This window comes from Oncorhynchus nerka, linkage group LG4 (assembly GCF_034236695.1).
Source record: "Oncorhynchus nerka isolate Pitt River linkage group LG4, Oner_Uvic_2.0, whole genome shotgun sequence".
Lineage (NCBI taxonomy): Eukaryota > Metazoa > Chordata > Actinopteri > Salmoniformes > Salmonidae > Oncorhynchus > Oncorhynchus nerka.
In genome coordinates, this window is record NC_088399.1 from 39753335 (window position 1) to 39773588 (window position 20254).

At 43.3% G+C, this 20254-nt stretch overlaps 1 protein-coding gene across 5 annotated transcripts in view; it reads left to right on the plus strand.

Annotated features, from left to right (window-relative positions):
• The first annotated feature begins 1207 nt into the window (after positions 1-1207).
• Positions 1208-20254, plus strand: part of unc13bb (unc-13 homolog Bb (C. elegans)) — a 108333-nt gene continuing 89286 nt past the window's right edge. For 2 of the 5 annotated variants that reach the window (XM_065017508.1, XM_065017509.1), the window contains exons 1-2: positions 1208-1845; positions 8010-8039. In XM_065017508.1, the coding sequence (XP_064873580.1) occupies positions 1824-1845; positions 8010-8039 (52 nt within the window). In that variant the 5' untranslated portion in view covers positions 1208-1823. The remainder of the gene's footprint in view (positions 1846-8009; positions 8040-20254) is intronic. The other 3 variants (XM_029653260.2, XM_065017510.1, XM_029653266.2) reach the window with 3 other exon arrangements.

Here is a 20254-nt window from a genome sequence, read left to right on the forward strand (position 1 = left end):
TACAGAAGTCATGCTCTCTGAAAATGACAACTATCTCAGTGAGATTTCTCCTAACGTGCAATTTTCTGACGATTTTTCACCTTCGACATCAGATGTTTTCCATCAGTATGCATGTTACACATAGAAAAAGCCTCAGGGGGGGCTGTTGTGTTATTCAGTGGTAGTTTGTCTACAACGCTGCTTTACAGCCTTTCTTAACCATTTCTGATGCACCGTGACTGGGGGCTCAACTCCTTATGTCGTCCTCCATCCTCATTTCGCCTGCTTTTGAAAAATGTCAAAGATTATCTCGGTGGCAAAGAGAGGAAACGTGGAAACAAATGCCCCTGTATGAAATGAGACTAGGCCGCTAGCACTTTATCAGGCAGGAGGAATCCCAAAATATGTGTTAAGTGCCCCAAAAATTAAGCTTCTTTTGCCAGACATTTTATAGATCAAAGGATAAGTAGAGAATATTTTTCTCCTCTGAGAAAACAGTTGATTCAAAGGGGAATAGGCAGATTTTAAAATGCGTTCATGCTACCCGTAGGGAGGATGTTCTTGTGCATCCTCTGCCGAAGTAGATAATCGAGGAGGTGAGCATACTGTTCGCCTACTAACGAATTGACACTTCGACTACCTACCGGTCTCTGGGTCACAGAGGAGAGGACGGAATTTTGTATAATTGAGAATTGTTCAATATCGTCAATTATCCCATGAACCACCCAATCAAAGCTTTACATGCTGACCAAACCACCTCTGCGCCATCGTGCGTGTTGATTTTCACTATCCACACCAGATGTGTTCATGACACGCAGGTTAAAATACCAAAACCAACTGTGAACCAGCTATATTGGTCAAATTCTAGGTTATCCTGACGGTTTTTAGGCATAATGACATCACTCAGACTCAACAATGACAAGGTATTGGCCACCTAGATATTTACATAATGTAGTTTATTTGAAATAGGAAACACTGTCAGCATAAAATATAATAGTCTAGAATATCCATGTGAATGGACAATAAAGGGCTATCAAAATGTACTGTTGATGGCATCATTGTGATATTGTAGGATTTACTCATGTGACACCATTGCTTCCAAGCAGTTTTGTGATCGTTTTAATCATTAAGAAAATTACTCTAATCCTTAGTAGTTATTTATTTATTCTTTCAGCATGGGTTGTTGTCATTTGTATCATACGCTTGCCCGACACATTTTACTGAACATACATTGGGAAATTTCTATCCATTTATGTCTCTAGATTTAAAAAAAAAACATGTCTGGAAAAAAGCAAAAGCATACTTTTTAATCCTTAAGGGAAGATTAATATGTAGCCTTATGTTCTCTGCAAATTTGATATAGGCCTATATTTAGACCAAAAAGTTACACTTTTTTAATTCTATATTTTTTGTACAGGTGAAAACTACAAAATAGGCCACTAACTGGGAGCGACAACTCTGCGTCACCACCTGTTCCCTCAATTTGTGGTTTTTAGTCTCTCTTCATTGATTGGTCAGAACATTCTGTACGGTCCGACCTTTTCAGAGATTATGCTCACTCAATGGATGGACTAGATGTCATTAGAGAGTATTTCGGCGCCGCCCTCTTATCTCGGTGCCCTCAGGTTAGTCTAATGAATTTTATCATGGCGTGCCCGTGGCAGGGGGCTATTGCTCTCTGCCGAACCTTTATGTTTCCTTTTACAGCATCTCAAGCCCACCTGTAACAACTTAAAAAAGTGATTGGAGACATTGTTTGTAATGTTACCGGGCTGAGCGCATTTTTTTCTGAGACGTTCGGTACATTTTTTAACTAGAGGGATTGTCAGAGAAAAGCTCTTGCCATGTCTCTACTTTGTGTAAGAGGTGAGTTATTCCTTTTTTCTTTAATACATTTTCGTATATTTTGGACTTCATAAATCGAAAGCAGAACAATTGTTTCAAGTGAAGTAACGTTAGATTGTGAAACCCAGCAGTAACCGGTTTGAAAGCCGGATAGACCAAACTGGATGAATTGAACTTTTACGGCCGTGATTGTTTGTTTTTCCCCTTGTTGAAACAAAGTTGTTTCCGTATGTGTCTCCCTTGTGTAGATGTAAAAGAAACGCTCGACGTTAATATATTGTATAAAAATAGTTTTAGGCAATTTTATTTGGATTTGGATTTGGAGATTATCTATTACATAATTCTGAGATGGGAGCCGTCACATCTACCACCAGCTGTTTTCCAGTGTTTCTGCTCTTGTCATCTGATTTCACGTTTGTTAGTTTGACATGTCAGTCTCCATATTACAACATTAGGAAAAAGCAGTTTTACTTGCTAAATATTTTTTGCTTGTGTAATGGTTGTAATTGGCTATCAAAAGTATATTTAGAATTTGGTTGACTTTTATATCAAGTAAACCAAAGCCACCTAAATTAGAATATTGTATGATTGTGTGCTCTTATGGTACACAATCTGGTTTTGCAATCGTGTTATCGTTTGTGTGGTGTGTGTGATTGAGACACTGGACAGCCTTTTATCTTCAGTTTGTGTGGTGTCTAAGATCACCATTGCCATGTCCTCTAAACATCTCATTTACTTCAGAGAGTAGCCTATAATCCAATTTGTTTGGTAGTGTTTCTGCTTAACATCTGAAGTGTCTTAACAATACTGTATACTACAGTTCAGGTAACATTTAGCAAATAAGGTTGTCTAAAGTGAAATAAGTGTCAACTTGGCCAAAACCACATTTCTCCTCTTATACATGTGTAATATACAGATGTTATTCATTCATGCTTGACTGGCATTTTTGTTGGTTAAGCTGGCTGCGCATGTTTTTCAATTCTTTTTCTGGGGGTACTTGATACTGGCACAGTTTATGCTTGTGCAGTGACTCCTTGTTCAATTGATGATGTAATTAGTCATTGAAATTATGCACAAAATACCAGCAAGGAATAGAGGCAAAAAATACAATTTTGCTTCACTGAGTTCTCTGAACTTCTCAATTATTTATACTGTAAGAAAAGCTTTTCCCTCTTTCTTTTTTTCCGTTCTGAAAAATACAAAAATGAGGCAAAATATCACTCAGATATATCTATTAATGAAACTGAAAAATAATGACTAGTATCCGACTAGTTTTATTAGCTCCCCCTCTGTCGTCAATACCTGTGGTTCAGGATCAATACCCATGGCTCTTCGGCTGGTACGGGAAATCTCTCTTTTTGGCACTGAGGGAAATGGGATGAAAAACAGGCAGGTGTTGACTGTCAAGTCTTTCAGACCTATCTCCATCAAGACTAATGATGTTTAAACAACATTTTATGCCTGACATCTCATTTTAGTATATATAGCAGACCAGGTAATAGACCAGTGTCAACCATGCTTGAAGCGTTATTTTCATTATCTCTTCAAACATTATATTTTGGCAGGTACATAATGGCACAGATGTGTGATTGTGGTCAGTAGTAACAGCAGTTGGCAGAGGCACTTTTTGATGGAATTTGTGCCTTGTCACAATTTCATTGTAATCAGGCTCCTCCTAACAAGTGAGGAGTCTAAGTTGTTAGCTCACCTAATTGAGTCAATGGCTTTTGTTGTCACGTCCAGACTTACAGCAGGTGCATGATACCAGATGGTGATGTAATAAAACAATATAAATGATATCTGTCTTCTCTTGGCATCTCTCCATGGGCTAACCTTAATTCTCCCCATCCAGTAGAATCTTGTTTGACACCTCATTAGGCCAAGCCTCAACCTGGGCCCGTCACAGGCCAGAAGAGATTAGGGCTTGTGGCAGTGTATGGGTCATGAGGAGTCTGGACAGGTGAACACAGCACATCCGGAAACAAACACTCTAATTTACAGTAATTTAGCATGTTTGTTTAATATGCTGTGGTTTCCTCGAACATGTTCGTCCTAGAAAATGTACAACATACATTTATTGATTAGTATTGAGAAAATGGAAACTGGAGCCACCGTAGTTTAGTCTACCAACCCAAACATAGTAGTAGTGCATTGAATCCTAGAACGGATGGTCAGCCTGTATGTGATTGGCTGCTGTGACTCACCCCTTCCCCTGTACAGCAGTGTCATGGTTTTTTGTTTATTTATTGCCCATAGAAAGGCCCATCTCCATGGTGATGTCTTTACACAACAGATATGTGTTCTACCCCTCCAAGTGTGACAGGTGGACAGTCACAGAGACCCATGCTGTGTGTGGATCAGGGCTGGGCTGGGTGGACAGTACACATGGACCTCTCATAATAATATGGTCCTGCAAACCTAGGGATTCTATTGTGTGGATGCTGAATAGGCATCCTGGTTTGGTAGATGATTATTATTGCAGACTGAGTGTTTTAGGAGTACCACCAAGCCTTTTCAAATGCTAAGTGTGCCATTGACATGGAGAGGGATTTATTCTGTGGCTCCTATGAATAAACTCTGTGTGTCTCAGTGCTATAAAAAACAGTGTTTGTGACAGTCTTGATGAAATGAAAGCACACTGCGTGAGGAAATGGACCATGTTGACTTTGTCACAGATTCAGCTGCGTCAATAATCTGATGTATAGATAGAGGGACAGAAGGATAGCTTGAGATGTATGGTCTAGGCCTATAAATCAAGAAGATGTCATGTTGACAGGGCGAAAGAGAATTGGTCAGAGAGGACAGCGAGATTGAGTATAAAGTGCAGTGAGGGAGAGAGCTGAGAGATTGCAACAGTAATCCCCTGGCCATCTGTTGCTCTGTCTCGCTCACTCTGTCTCTGTTTCTCTCTGCTCTCTGGTCTGCTTTCCCGCCCATAAGCTCCACCTGATCAGCTCCAGTGCAGTGTGTAAATACAGAACAATAGAAGCCTCTGACCCTGCTCTTCTCTTCCTGTCTCCCTGTACCGCCTGACAACACTCCCTAGGCATGCGTGGCCGGAGTAAGCAGTGTGTCCGTCCCATCCACAATGTGGTCACGTGACTTGCCTCCTCTGACCCCAGTTTAAGGGTTACCAGTACTAATCCTCCGAGCTGAGTAACAATTGCAAGCCAGGCAGGCGTCCAGTGGATTCACTGGTGGAAATCCCTTAACTCAATATTCAAATGCACCTTGTGCTGGGCTGCTGGCAACTCTCAAACGTATCTTAAAATTTGACTGGATGTGATCAATGATATAGTTGGTATGTAGTATTCTTATTGGACCTTTTTTCTGTCTTATCATTTTATTACTCTGCTGCTGTGTTTCCAGTCTACTAAAACTAATATATACCCTATCTTCAATTATATATAGCCAATTGTTTCCTTTTACTGCTTTGGTTACAGTTAGGGTTCTTTTGTTGTTCCTATCATTTGGTAAAGAAACAAAGCTATGGTCAGACATCAGGTGAGCACACAGTAGAGCAGATTAGTAAACAGTAGGTTGATAGGGGAACTGAGCAACTGTCCCTGGCCAAACACTGATGGCTTCCTCCAGTCACAAAGATGGACGGCTGAGCAGAATAGCGATAAGAATCAGTTTCCATCATAATGGCCCTCTGCTCTGTTCGCCTCCGCTTACAATGACGTCAGCTTGATTGGGACATCATGCCTGCCGTCGTGCCAGCTCAGGCCAGAGTCACAGTCTGGTGGCCTAGAAGAGCCTCTCTGGAAACACTGACGTCACACTCCTGACCCTCTGCTTTTCCACTGCTCCCTTTCCTATTTCCGCAGAGCCAGTGTGAGAATCGCAATTGGATTTCCTTGGTTCCTCCAAGAGGAAAGATGGAAATAAATGAGCTTGTATGAAATGACTCTTCTCTAGCGCGTCATCATCAGGAAAATGACAATTACAGAAGTGGAATCCCAAAATAATGTGTAAAGTGATGAATGTAGCTAGTTGTGCTAGACTTTTTATATATAGAAGGATAAGTAGCGTATCAATTTGTGCGCATGCTTTTCTCATCTGATAAAACAACAGCAGTTTCAAAGGGAGTGTGGTGGATTACAAACTCTTCCGCGGTAGGATACACCTGAACATACTCCCCCACAGGAGGCAATCTAGGAGGGGAGCAAATTCCTCCGGTCACCTATTAACTAATTGATGCTCTCCAACACATGGCGACCGCTTGTCGGTTTCCGGGTCCTGGAGGAAGGAGGAGTCGGAGTGGACAGACCTTTGCCCATTTGAGAATATCTCCGTGTGTGTAGAGAATGGAAGATGGCAGGTGCATTTTGAAAGCGCTCTCTCCTCCACCTCCTCCATTTCCCTCCTTGGGGTCGTCTCTTTGCCACGTGGTTGCTGGGGAGATTAAGGGGCTAACTAAGATGGGCAAATAAATAGAGCCACACTCTCCTGGGCTGCATGTTATTCTAGCTGTGTACAGAGCGAGAGAGGGGGAAGAGCTGTACGTGCTGATATTAAAATCATGTAGAGTCCGCTCCTGTCACTCACCGCCACCCGATCCTGCCCATCTGCCATCCCAGCCCTGTCGTTTAGTCACTGGTACATAAGGCTGAAGCAGCATTCACAATTAATCCCCTCTAAACAGTCTTTCAAATCCATAACCCTTATTGTATAGATACAGGAAATGTCTAAAGTCAGCCAGGTCTAAAAATACACGAGTGCACTAGATGTTGTTTTTCTGCTCTCGTTGTCCACATAGTAGATGAAAAGAGAATTTGCTAATTGTTTTGTTTTATAAACCTCTGGTAGGCTTAGCATCATATCATTGCCCTTGTTGTATGTTACATTCTGCTTTGTGATACCTATATTTCGTGTAGATTAATCTGCCATTCAACCAATGACTACCTTTTCACCATTCTGATGTTTCACACACCTTACACTGGAATGATAGGTATGACTTTGACTTTCTGCGAACTGAAGGTCATTAGGTCAACATTAGGCTATCCCTAGACTTGTGAAATATCTTCATGTCTAGAAGAGCTTCCAGGCTTCTGTCATAATGGTCCATTTTAAGTTCAAAAATATATATATATATTGCAGAGGAAGTTTGGTGAAACTAATTCCGTCTGAATTGTCCACTGGAAAAACGGACATGCTGTGGTAACATTTATATAACCAACGTTCTATAGTAATACTAGTCCTGTGTGAATAGGATTTAGGGCTCTCCATATTCCAGTCTATCAGGGTTTTGTCCAGGCAAAGGTTGGGATTATGGCTCCAGTGCCAGAGAACATAGCCCTCCCAGATAGGCTAAGTCAGTACGGGAGTGGATTGTGTATTATGGGATTTGACTGTGAAAGATTACAGCACAGAGGTCAATATGAAAGTGTGGCCTGACAGAGTAGTGGTAAATTTACATTTACATCTGAATATTTACATGAGAAATTGATAACCTTGTAACATGTTATTTTAACTCATTTTTATGATGTTCAATGGTGTATTGAAACATCATGGTTTCTTTTGGTTTTAAAATATTGATGTTTTCAGCCTTGCTGTTCTCCATCAGAATAACTAAGCAGTTTTTATGAAATTATCCCACATCTTTAGGGTTTAGATTCATTTTTTTGTGAGTATTTAGTGATTGTCTAAAATGTGAGAGGTTGGTGTTTTCTGCTGCTAGGTTGAGGTTGAGAGGATATTGTAATGCTGATGCTCACTCATACAGACATCACCTGGATGGCCACGTCTCACCCTCAACCGATTCCTACTCGATGCTTCATCAACACGTGCTCCATCTGTTGGTCTGCATACATTATTAATTCATTTTTCAGGCCTCACCTACACATGTCATGTGCTCTTTTTTTTCTGTGGTTGTGGTTGATTTGGTGTTTGTGTGACGTGTTCCTGGTCCCTGATTCACCAATTGGCATGCACTGCTGGGTTACACTCAGCATGATGGATCTGACTGCAGCCTCTCAGGGGATGCCATTGAAGAGACCATGAAGTGACCACAGGATCACAGTCATTGTACAGAATGTAGTCTACAGCAATTTGTTTCTGATAAAGCTGTGTGATATCCCTGAAGTAAGTCATGAGCAGGGATACTGACTTGCTGTTTCTTTAAAAATTAAAACACATCTTTGACGTTTCTAATGGTTATTTTATGTTTCTTTCTTTTTCAGTAAAGAAAGCCAAGCTACATGGATCACGGGGTAAGTCCTTAAACTCTTTAGTTTGGTGTTATGTCTTTGAATGTTGTCCCAAACTAGGACCTTGTGGGTGTGTCATAAATATGTTAGCTATTTTGACAGTGGGAATTATGGGCAGAACACCTGGCGTTAGCGTAATAAACGCAACAAATAAGTTATAGGTCTGACGAGGGTTTGACCACTCACTGGCCAATGAAAACCTGCTCCGAAGCTTTGAGGTTGTAATAAACAGATCGGTGTCTGTTTTCTACCTACAAATACAGCGGGGAGAACACGTATTTGATACACTGCTGATTTTGCAGGTTTTCCTACTTACAAAGCTTGTAGAGGTCTAATTTTTATCATAGGTACACTTCAACTGTGAGAGACGGAATCTAAAACAAAAATCCAGAAAATCACATTGTATGATTTTTAAGTAATTCATTTGTTTTTTATTGCATGAGATAAGTATTTGATCACCTACCAACCCGTAAGAATTCCGGCTCTCACAGACATGTTCGTTTTTCTTTAAGAAGCCCTCCTGTTCTCCACTCATTACCTGTATTAACTGCACCTGTTTGAACTCGTTACCTGTATAAGAAACACCTGCCCACACACTCAATCAAACAGACTCCAACCTCTCCACGATGGCCAAGACCAGGGAGCTGTGTAAGGACACCAGGGATACAATTGTAGACCTGCACAAGGCTGGGATGGGCTACAGGACAATAGACAAGCAGCTTGGTGAGAAGGCAACAACTGTTGGTGCAATTATTAGAAAATGGAAGAAGTTCAAGATGACGGTCAATCACCCTCGGTCTGGGACTCCATGCAAGATCTCACCTCGTAGGGCATCAATGATCATGAGGAAGGTGAGGGATCAGCCCAGAACTACACGGCAGGAACTGGTCAATGATCTGAAGAGAGCTGGGACCACAGTCTCAAAGGAAACCATTAGTAACACACTACGCCGTCATGGATTAAAATCCTGCAGCGCAAGCAAGGTCCCCCTGCTCAAGCCAGCGCATGTCCAGGCCCGTCTGAAGTTTGCCAATGACCATCTGGATGATCCAGAGGAGGAATGGGAGAAGGTCATGTTTTCTGATGAGACAAAAATAGAGCTTTTTGGTCTAAACTCCACTCGCCGTGTTTGGAGGAAGAAGGATGAGTACAACTCCAAGAACACCATCCCAACTGTGAAGCATGGAGGTGGAAACATCATTCTTTGGGGATGCTTTTCTGCAAAGGGGACAGGACGACTGTACCGTATTGAGGGGAGGATGGATGAGGCCATGTATCGCGAGATCTTGGCCAACAACCTCCTTCCCTCAGTAAGAGCATTGAAGATGGGTCGTGGCTGAGTCTTCCAGCATGACAACGACCCAAAACACACAGCCAGGGCAACAAAACACACAGCCAGGGCAACTAAGGAGTAGCTCCGTAAGAAGCATCTCAAGGTCCTGGAGTGGCCTAGCCAGTCTCCAGACCTGAACCCAATAGAAAATCTTTGAAGGGAGCTGAAAGTCCGTATTACCCAGCGACATTCCCGAAACCTGAAGGATCTGGAGAAGGTCTGTATGGAGGAGTGGGCCAAAATCCCTGCTGCAGTGTGTGCAAACCTGGTCAAGAACTACAGGAAATGTATGATCTCTGTAATTGCAAACAAAGATTTCTGTACCAAATATTAAGTTCTGCTTTTCTGATGTATCAAATACTTATGTCATGCAATAAAATGCTAATTACTTATTTAAAAATCATACAATGTGATTTTCTGTATTTTTGTTTTAGATTCCGTCTCTCACAGTTGAAGTGTACCTATGATAAAAGTTAGACCCCTACATGCTTTGTAAGTAGGAAAACCTGCAAAATCGGCAGTGAATCAAATACTTGTTCTCCCCACTGTATAGCTGTCTTTTGAAAATTATAAACCTAAAAAAGTAAATTTTCATTGCCAAGTATGTAGAAATAACCTACATAAAGCCAACAAATAAAAACATTGCAGCCTGCAGGTAGAAAAAATCCTATACAACCTCCCGAGTGGTGCAGTGGTCTACGGCACTGCATCTCAGTGCTAGCTGTGCCACTAAAGATTCTGGGTTTGAGTCCAGGCTCTGTCGCAGCTGGCCATGCCCGGGAGACCCATGGGGCGGCACACAATTGGTCCAGCGTCGTTCAGTTTAAGGGAGGGTTTGGCCCGCAGGGATGGCCTTGTCCCAGTGTGCACTAGCGACTTCTGTGGTGGGCCGGGTGCAGTGCACGCTGACACGGTTGCTAGGTGTACAGTGCTTCCTCCAACACATTGGTGCTGCTGACTTCCTAGTTAAGTAGGGATTTGCAGCAGTGCGGCTTGGTTGGGTTTTGTTTCGGGGGATGCACAGCTCTCGACCTTTGCCTTTCCTGAGTCCGTATTGGAGGTGCAGCGATGAGACAAGACTCTAACTACCAATTGGATACCACAAAATTGGGAAGAGAAAGGGGTAAACTTTTTTTGCCAACACCTCTCTGCAATGAATTTGAAACTTTGTATCAACTATTAAGTTGGGTCCAGTCATGATGCTTGTGCTAGCGAACTTGCAACATTGTATAAAATATTGTGGGCACTCAGTTTCCTGCGCCAGTGAGCTCGGGACAGACACAGCTCTAGGCTATTTGTGCAAGGGATAAGAAGCAGTGCTTGACTTGGGCAGGAGCCTCAATTTTCTACTGCTTGAGCTCCTGTTCCTCTTATAGAATATTAGCTCAAAAGTATTGTGGATCTCCTGTACCTAAATATAAACAGTACCAGCACCCAAAATGAGTACCAAAACCTATTTCAGTCCAAGTCGAGCTGTTCTGGATGACTGTGTGATAACGCTCTCGGTAGCCGATGTGAGCAAGGCTTTTAAACTGGTTAACATTTACAAAGCCGCAGGGCCAGATGGATTACCAGGGCGTGTACTCAAAGCATGCTCTGACCAACTGGCAAGTGTCTTCACTGACATTTTCAACCTCTCCCTGATCGAGTCTGTAATACCTACATGTTTCAAGCAGACCACCATAGTCCCTGTGCCAAAGGAAGCGAAGGTAACCTGCCTAAATGATTACCGCCCCGTGGCACTCATGTCGGTAGCCATGAAGTGCTTTGAAAGTCTTGTCATGGCTCACATCAACAGCATCTCCCAGATACCCTAGACCCACTCCAATTCGAATACAGCCCCAACAGATCCACAGATGTCGCAATCTCAATCGCACTACACACTGCCCGTTCCCACCTGGAGAAAAGGAACACCTATGTAAGAATGCTGTTCATTGACAACAGCTCAGCGTTCAACACCGTAGTGCCCACGAAGCTCATCACTAAGCTAAGGACCCTGGGACTAAACACCTCCTGCTGCAACTGGATCCTGGACTTCCTGACTGGCCACTCCCAGGTGGTATGGGTAGGTAACAACACGTCTGCTGCGCTGATCCTCAACACTGGGGCCCCTCAGAGTTGTGTAATTAGTCCCCTCCTGTAATCCTGTAATCCCTGTTCACCCACGACTCAGTTTGCTGATGACACAACAGTGGTAGGCCTGATCACTGACAACGATGAGAGCCTATAGGGAAGAGGTCAGAGAACTGGCCATGTGGTGCCAGGACAACAACCTCTAACTCTGTGTGTGCAAGACAAAAGGCGGGCTGAACAGGTCCCCATTTAACATCGATGGGGCTGTCGTGCAGCGGGTTGAGAGTTTCAAGTTTCACATCACCAACAAACTATTATGGTCCAAACATACCAAGACAGTCGTCAAGATGGCACGACAAAACCTATTCCCCCCCAGGAGACTGAAAAGATTTGGCATTGGTCCTCAGATCCTCAAAAGGTTCTCCAGCTGCACCATCGAGAGTATCCTGACCGATTGCATCACTGCCTGGTATGGGAACTGCTTGGCATCTGACCGTAAGGCGCTAAAGAGGGTAGCGAGTATAGCCCATTACATCACTGGGGCCAAGCTTCAAGCAATCCAGGACCTGTATAATAGGCCGTGTCAGAGGAAAGCCCATAACATTGTCAGAGACTCCAGTCACCCAAGTCGTAGACTGTTTTCTCTGCTGCCGCACGGCAAGTAGTGCCGGGGCGTCAAGTCTAGGACCAATTGGCTCCTTGGCAACTTTCTACCCCCAAGCCATAATACTGCGGAACAATTCATCAAATCCCCCCCCCTTGTTTTGTACACTACTGTTACTTGCTGTTTGTTATCTGTTTGTCACTTCACCCCTACCTACATACCAACAAATGACCTAACCTGTAACCCCGCACATTGACTCTGTACCGGTACCCCCTGTGTATATAGCCTTGTTATTGTGTTTTTATTCTTGAATTTTACCCCTTTTTCTCCCCAATTTCGTGGTATCCAATTGTTGTAGTAGCTACTATCTTGTCTCATCGCTACAACTCCCGTACGGGCTCGGGAGAGACGAAGGTTGAAAGTCATGCGTCCTCCGATACCCAACCCAACCAGCCGTACTGCTTCTTAACACAGCGCACATCCAACCCGGAAGCCAGCCGCACCAATGTAACCTTGGTTAGCGCGCACTGCGCCCGGCCTGCCACAGGAGTCGCTGGTGCGCGATGAGACAAGGACATCCCTACCGACCAAGCCCTCCCTAACCCGGACAACGCTAGGCCAATTGTGCGTCGCCCCACTGACCTCCCGGTCGCGGCCGGTTACGACAGAGCCTGGGCGCGAACCCAGGGACTCTGATGGCACAGCTGGCGCTGCAGTACAGCGCCCTTAACCACTGCAGTGGTTAAACTTTAAATTCTTATTTAAATTCCTATAATTTAAATTCCTATCATTTCTGATGTACTACTGGTTATATATGTAATAGGGAATTTATATACACTAACAATCAAGCAAACAATTCACACAATGGAGTTATGAAACAATGAATGTGCACAAATTGGCTAGAGAGCGTATTCTGGAGAGAGAAGTACATTGTGCATCTGGGTACATGGTCAATCCAACGTCTGAATTGGCCATGCAGCATTTATGGTGATATGACCTCAGCACAAGTTAGGGCATTCATACTTCTTGCGATTCATGGAGCAGCGCAGAGTTGTTGTCAAGGAAGTGAGTTTGTTTATACAGAATTTATCGCCCCCACCTAGTGTCAACCAATCATGTCAATGCGGAGCTATATGCAGCCCTCCGCATTGTTACAACATTTGGGGGGTGCATGGCGATGCGGTACAGAGCTGGATTTGGCCTCTGCATGCCTCTGGAGGCTCACACCCTGCAAATGGTGCTTCTGACCACATTTTCGGATCAAGCATAAATTGGCTCTTAGTCTAGGTCTCCGCAATGGATTAGTTCACTGAGATGGGGGTAAATATATATTTGTTTGTTTTAGTCAAGCAGTAGCAAATACTCTTGGTCAACCAACACCCTAACGACCCAACAATCAACCAGTCGACTAATGTGCTAGGGCTGTCCTAAGTCGCGTTTGTTTACACACACACAACGACAAGAGACCAGAGCCTTGTGAGTCATTGACTGTGGTGCAGCACGCACCAGGTGATCTAGTTACAGTATGGAATTCACAAAATGATAGATCTTATCATAATTACCGTAACTGTCGAAAATGTGCTAAATGTTCTGCATTTGTTTTGCTAATTTAGTAGCTAGTTATATAGTCTTGCAAAAGGAAACGTAACAGCAGAGAATCCCCTCCTGGATCAAGAGCCTTGCTGTTTATTTGTTTTGTATGCAGCAAACTGAGTAGAATTTTGAGTTGCTTGCATAACTTTATGAGCTGGGATGACTGTCCTGCAAATAGCTTGCATTATGCTATGAGATTTGACATGTACTTGTTAGCATTGCTAACCTTCAGATTACAGGGGCTCAGTGGGGTTTGCCCCTTGTGTTCAGTGCCGGTGTTACTGAATATCCCAGGATGGCACAAGGTCTGTTTGACAGTCTGAAAACTGCCTAAATCTAATGTGCACAGACCTTTTGTGGGAGCATCCCAAAAAAGGTTTCCCACAACCGCGGTCACAGATTCGTTCAGCAATTAACACAAGTGGGGAAATCAGCACAATCGGATAAGTAAAGTATTTTGCAAAGCTATTTTGATCTGGAATAAATTATACATTTATTAACAATTCCGTCAAAATAGAAGAGTAAGAAATATTATAGCCTAACATTACTATATCCAACCCAACTCCATTTCTTGCCACTAATATGTATCCCAGTGGTTTTCCAACGTTTTGTCCCGCTACCCCCCCAAAACTATTTGTGGCACATGTGCATTCGGGAAAGTATTCTCCACATTTTGTTACGTTACAGCCTTATTCTAAAATGGATTAAATAAAAGTTACTCATCAATCTACACACACTACCCCATAATGACAGTGAAATTGTTGGAATTGTATTAAAAATGAAACATGTTAACAAGTATTCAGACCCTTTGCTATGAGTCTCGAAATTGAGCTCAGGTGTATCCTGTTTCCATTGATCATCCTTGAGATGTTTCTACAACTTGATTGGGATCCACCTGTGGTACATTCAATTGATTGGACATGATTTGGGAAGGCACACATGTCTATATATGGTCCCACGGTTGACAGTGCATGTCAGAGCAAAAACTAAGCCATGAGGTCGAAGCAATTGTCCGTCGAGTTCTGAGACGGGATTGTGTCGAGGCACAGATCTTGGGGAAGGGTACCAAAAAATGCCTGCAGTGTTGAAGGTCCTCAGGAACACAGTGGCCTCCATCATTCTTAAATGGAAGACTTTGGGACCACCAAGACTCTTCCTAGAGCTGGCCTCCCGGCCAAACTGAGCAATCGGAGGAGAAGGGCCTTGGTCAGGGAGGTGACCAAGAACCGATGGTCACTCTGACAGCTCCAGAGTTCCTCTGTGGAGATGGGAGAACCTTCCAGAAGGACAACCATCTCGGCAGTACTCCACCAATCAGGCCTTTATGGTAGAGTGGCCAGATGGAAGCCACTCCTCAGTAAAAGGCACATGACTGCCAGCTTGGAGTTTGCTAAAAGGCACCTAAAGGATTCTCAGACCATGAGAAACAAGATTCTCTGGTCTGATGAAACCAAGATTGAACTCTTTGGCCTGAATGCCAAGCATCACATCTGAAGGAAACCTGGCACCATCCCAACGGTGAAACAGGGTGGCAGCATCATGCTGTTGGGATGTTTTTCAAAGGCCGGGACTGGGAAACGAGCCAGGATCGAGGGAAAGATGAATGGAGACAAGTACAGATCCTTTATGAAAACCAGCTCCAGAGTGCTCAGCACCTCAGACTGGGTTGAAGGTTCACCTTCCAACAGGACAACGACCCTAAGTACACAGCCAGGACAACGCAGGAGTGGCTTCGTGGAAGTCCCTGAGTGGCCCAGCCAGAACCCGGACTTTAACCGATTTAGAAAATCTCTGGAGAGACCTGATAATAGCTGTGCAGTGACGCTCCTCATCCAACCTGGCAGAGCTCCAAGTACAGGTGGACCAAGCTTATAGCGTCATACCCAAGAAGACTTGAGGCTGTAATCGCTGCCAATGGTGCTTCAACAAAGTACTGAGTTAAGGGTCTTTATACTTATGTAAATGTCATATTTCTATTTTTTTAAATAGATTTGCCAACATTCCTAAACCTGTTTTTGCTTTGTCACTACGGGGTATTGTGTGTGTACATTGAAGGAAAAACTTTTATTTAATACAAGTTTTAAGTTCCTCGGCATACACATCACAGACAAACTGAATTCGTCCACTCACACAGACAGCATTGTGAAGAAGGCGCAGCAGTGCCTCTTCAACCTCAGGAGGCTGAAGAAATTCGGCTTGTCACCAAAAGCACTCACAAACTTCTACAGATGCACAATCGAGAGCATCCTGGCGGGCTGTATCACCGCCTGGTACGGCAACTGCTCCGCCCTCAACCGTAAGGCTCTCCAGAGGGTAGTGAGGTCTGCACAACGCATCACCGGGGGCAAACTACCTGCCCTCCAGGACACCTACACCACCCGATGTTACAGGAAGGCCATAAAGATCATCAAGGACATCAACCACCCGAGCCACTGCCTGTTCACCCCGCTATCATCCAGAAGGCGAGGTCAGTACAGGTGCATCAAAGCTGGGACCGAGAGACTGAAAAACAGCTTCTATCTCAAGGCCATCAGACTGTTAAACAGCCACCACTAACATTGAGTGGCTGCTGCCAACACACTGACACAACTCCAGCCACTTTAATAATGGGAAATGATGTAAATATATCACTAGCCACTTTAAACAATGCTACCTTATATAATGTTACTTACCCTACATTATTCATCTCATATGCATACGTATATACTGTACTCTATATCATCGACTGCATCCTTATGTAATACATGTATCACTAGCCACTTTAACTATGCCACTTTGTTTACATACTCATCTCATATGTATATACTGTATTCGATACCATCTACTGTATCTTGCCTATGCTGCTCTGTACCATCACTCATTCATATATCTTTATGTACATATTCTTTATCCCCTTACACTGTGTATAAGACAGTAGTTTTTTAATTGTTAGTTAGATTACTTGTTGGTTATTACTGCATTGTCAGAACTAGAAGCACAAGCATTTCGCTACACTCGCATTAACATCTGCTAACCATGTGTATGTGACAAATAAAATTTGATTTGATAATAAGGCTATAACATATCAAAATGTGGAAAAAGTCAAGGGGTCTGAATATTTCCAAGTCCACTGTACATGCAAGTGTGCATAGGCTCACAATCGCTGCACAAATCTAGCCTGTCATTACAGACATAAATGTTGATGCATTTTCAAAATGCAAGATCGGCTAGAGAAATCTACTGTTTTACAACTGCATTTGGAGCAGAAATTCATTCATGTTTGCAGCAAATATCAACTAGGGGTATATCATGTAGATTTTTTTGGAGTCCAGGGCAAGGAAAATCATATACCCTACATTAGCAGATGTTGCAGGATTGGATGGAAAGCATGTTATGTCTGCACTGCGCCATCTTTTTGGAGTGCAGCCTGCCTGCAGAGTGCTCGTTGCCAGCCGGGAAGCCTTGTTCTTCCTTGTTGTAATATATTTGCCAGAATATGTTACGTCTTCATCCCATAATATTGAAGGCAGTGCGACTTTACAGCTGCTTATATTTAGACATGTAGCCAGTCAAACTAGGCCTATGTGGAAAATGATAACTCAAATGCCAGGTTGTCTATTATTGTTTTGGCAAAGATGCCTCCGAAGTATGTTTGGTCATTGGTCAACATCAACAATCAAGACGTGCAACTATTGGTTCTAAAGCGTAGATGAGAATTTAACCACGACTTGTGGGTTCTGATCAACAACAAAAAAATGTATACAAAATAAATTAATATTTTGGGGGAAATTCTATAACCACTGAAAAGGGCACTTTGGCAGGACAAAGGTAAAGTGCAGGTAGAGCCCTATCTGTGCACGTGCCTGCCTATGTGTGTAAACCTTAAAGCCTTCATAGCAGCTAGTCACTTGCACCCATTTATCTTGTAGGTCAAACAGTTAAATGTGTCAGGGTGGTGATTGGTTGATTGTGTATCGCATAATCTCATGGAGCTCTGTGTCCCTGCTTCCTGCCTAGCTCTAGCCCATGTGCTTCAGGTTAGCTGCTCAGATCAGTGTTGGCTAAGTCTAAATCCCCACGCCCTCCACCTAGGCAAATCCTTCCACTGTTTGCCTTCACGCCTATCCCATAAGCCCCATGAACGTGTTCCTGGCTAGCAGTAGCTGCAGCAGTGCAGTGAGTCACTGCTGACCTTACCATGGCATCTCCCAGTGTGGTGGAACTCGCACACCTCAGATCCTTGACTGACCCTTGTCCTAAACTTTATCTCCTAGAGTTGTTTGATTCTTTTTGTCTTAAAACAGTTCAACTTTGTACTTTTTCTGGGATGTGTTGTATAGTCCTAGGTGAACAGCCTATGTCCTAGGAGGTAAGAGAGCAGTATCCCTCTGGCCCCTCCTCCACTTGTGACAATAGCTCAGCCGCAGAGCAAACACTCCACTTCTCAGAACAGAAGACATAAAGTCTGTTCAATATCCTCCATTGTGCTGTGGGCTACATGTAAACATTCACCTCACAGACAAGGACAGGACCAGTTTGTCTTTTGTCTGTTTATTCAGTTCTATTGAGCCTGTAATCATGGCTTGATTTGTAAGCTCTGGTCTGAAAAGTTCTGTGACTTGACTGAGGTGATAGAGGTTAGTTGCAGAACAAACATGGACACGCATATGCAGGCAAACACATTCACACATGCACAGCCCTTTTAATGTTTTGGTCTCTGGTCAAGTGCTTTTACCACACATTAAGATTGACCTTGAATTGGCCTGGGATTTTTGCGAGGGCTTGAATCATGCTGCTTCCATATTACCTTGAAACCGGCCAATGGGCTTGATGGGTGATGCCTTTGTTTTCCGCTCTAGCAGAGTTCTGGTGCTCAGAATGGAGACTTGATACGAGGCTGCGTGGTTGATTTGAAATGTGCATGCACTGACGTTTTCCTGGAAGTATCATCGGGGTTATATAGTCCTAGAACTGGACAGAATATGGCTGTGTTTTATGGTAGTTAATGTGGGCAGGGGAAAGAGGATGGTGTAGCTATACTGCACGGTACTGTACGTATCTTCTGAGGCAGTGTTTGGTTGAGCTCAATGTTTTGACTACTCCATGTTAGGATAGTTTTTCAATTGCAAATTAATCCAGCTGGTCATGCTTGACAAATTGTTGCCCAGAATACAAATATACTGTAGCTACTAGCAAATAATTACCCACCACATACATTTGTACTGTAAGCTATTCATAAAACACAACTACCCAGGTGCTTCTTGTGACAGAGGAATATGTCTCCTAACCCATACAACATTGATGAGAGGTCTTAATTTTAAATGTCAGCCTTCAAACCACACGTGTTTTTCTGACTAATTTATTGAAAAACTTAGCATGCGTTAATAATGAATGATGGCACTTGACTAAGGCATGTGGGGTGAGTTGGAGCGACAGACAGAGGAGCTTGGTGAAAGAAAAAGAATGGCTTAGTAACCTGGGCAGATCTTCACTGATCAGTCTCCACACTCTGATAGTAGACCGTCAGCAATCATTTCCTGCTCGAAGCTGGACTGTCTATGCTTCTTGATGCTGGATCAAATCAAATTGTATTTGTCACATGTTTCATAAACAACCCGTGTAGACTAACAATGAAATGCTTATGGGTCCTACCCAACAATGCAGTGTGAGAGAGAAAAAAAGAGATGAGTAATAATAAATACACTGAGTAGCGATTACTTGGCTATATATACAGGGTACCAGTACAGGGGCACGAGGCAATTAAGGTAGATACAGTTGAAGTCGGAAGTTTACATACACCTTAACCAAGTACATTTAAACTCAGTTCTTGACAATTCCTGACACTTAATCCTAGTAAAAATTCCCTGTCTTAGGTCAGTATCACCACTTTTATTTTAAGAATGTGAAATGTCAGAATAATAGTATAGTTATTTATTTCAGCTTTTATTTCTTTCATCACATTCCCAGTGGGTCAGAAGTTTACATACTAATTGAGTGTATTTGGTAGCATTGCCTTTAAATTGTTTAACTTCGGTCAAATGTTTTGGGTAGCCTCCCACAACCTTCCCACAATAAGTTGGGTGAATTTTGGCCCATTCCTCCCGACAGAGCTGGTGTAACTGAGTCAGGTTTGTAGGCCTCCTTGCTCGCACACGCTTTTTCAGTTCTGCCCACAAAACAGCCCCCGTGATATGCAGCTGTTCAAGGAAGCTTGAAACCATTATACACAGGCAGTTAGAAAAGCCAAGGCTAGCTTTTTCAAGCAGAAATTTGCTTCCTGCAACACCTAACTCAAAAAGTTCTGGGACACTGTAAAGTCCATGGAGAATAAGAACACCTCCTCCCAGCTGCCCACTGCACAGAAGATAGGAAACACTGTCACCACTGATAAATCCACCATAATTGAGAATTTCAATAAGCATTTTTCTACGGCTGGCCATGCTTTCCACCTGGCTACCCCTACCCCGGTCAACAGCACTGTACCCCCCCACAGCAACTCGCCCAAGCCTTCCCCATTTCTCCTTCTCCCAAATCCAGTCAGCTGATGTTCTGAAAGAGCTGCAAAATCTGGAACCCTACAAATCAGCCGGGCTAGACAATCTGGACCCTTTCTTTCTAAAATGATCTGCCGAAATT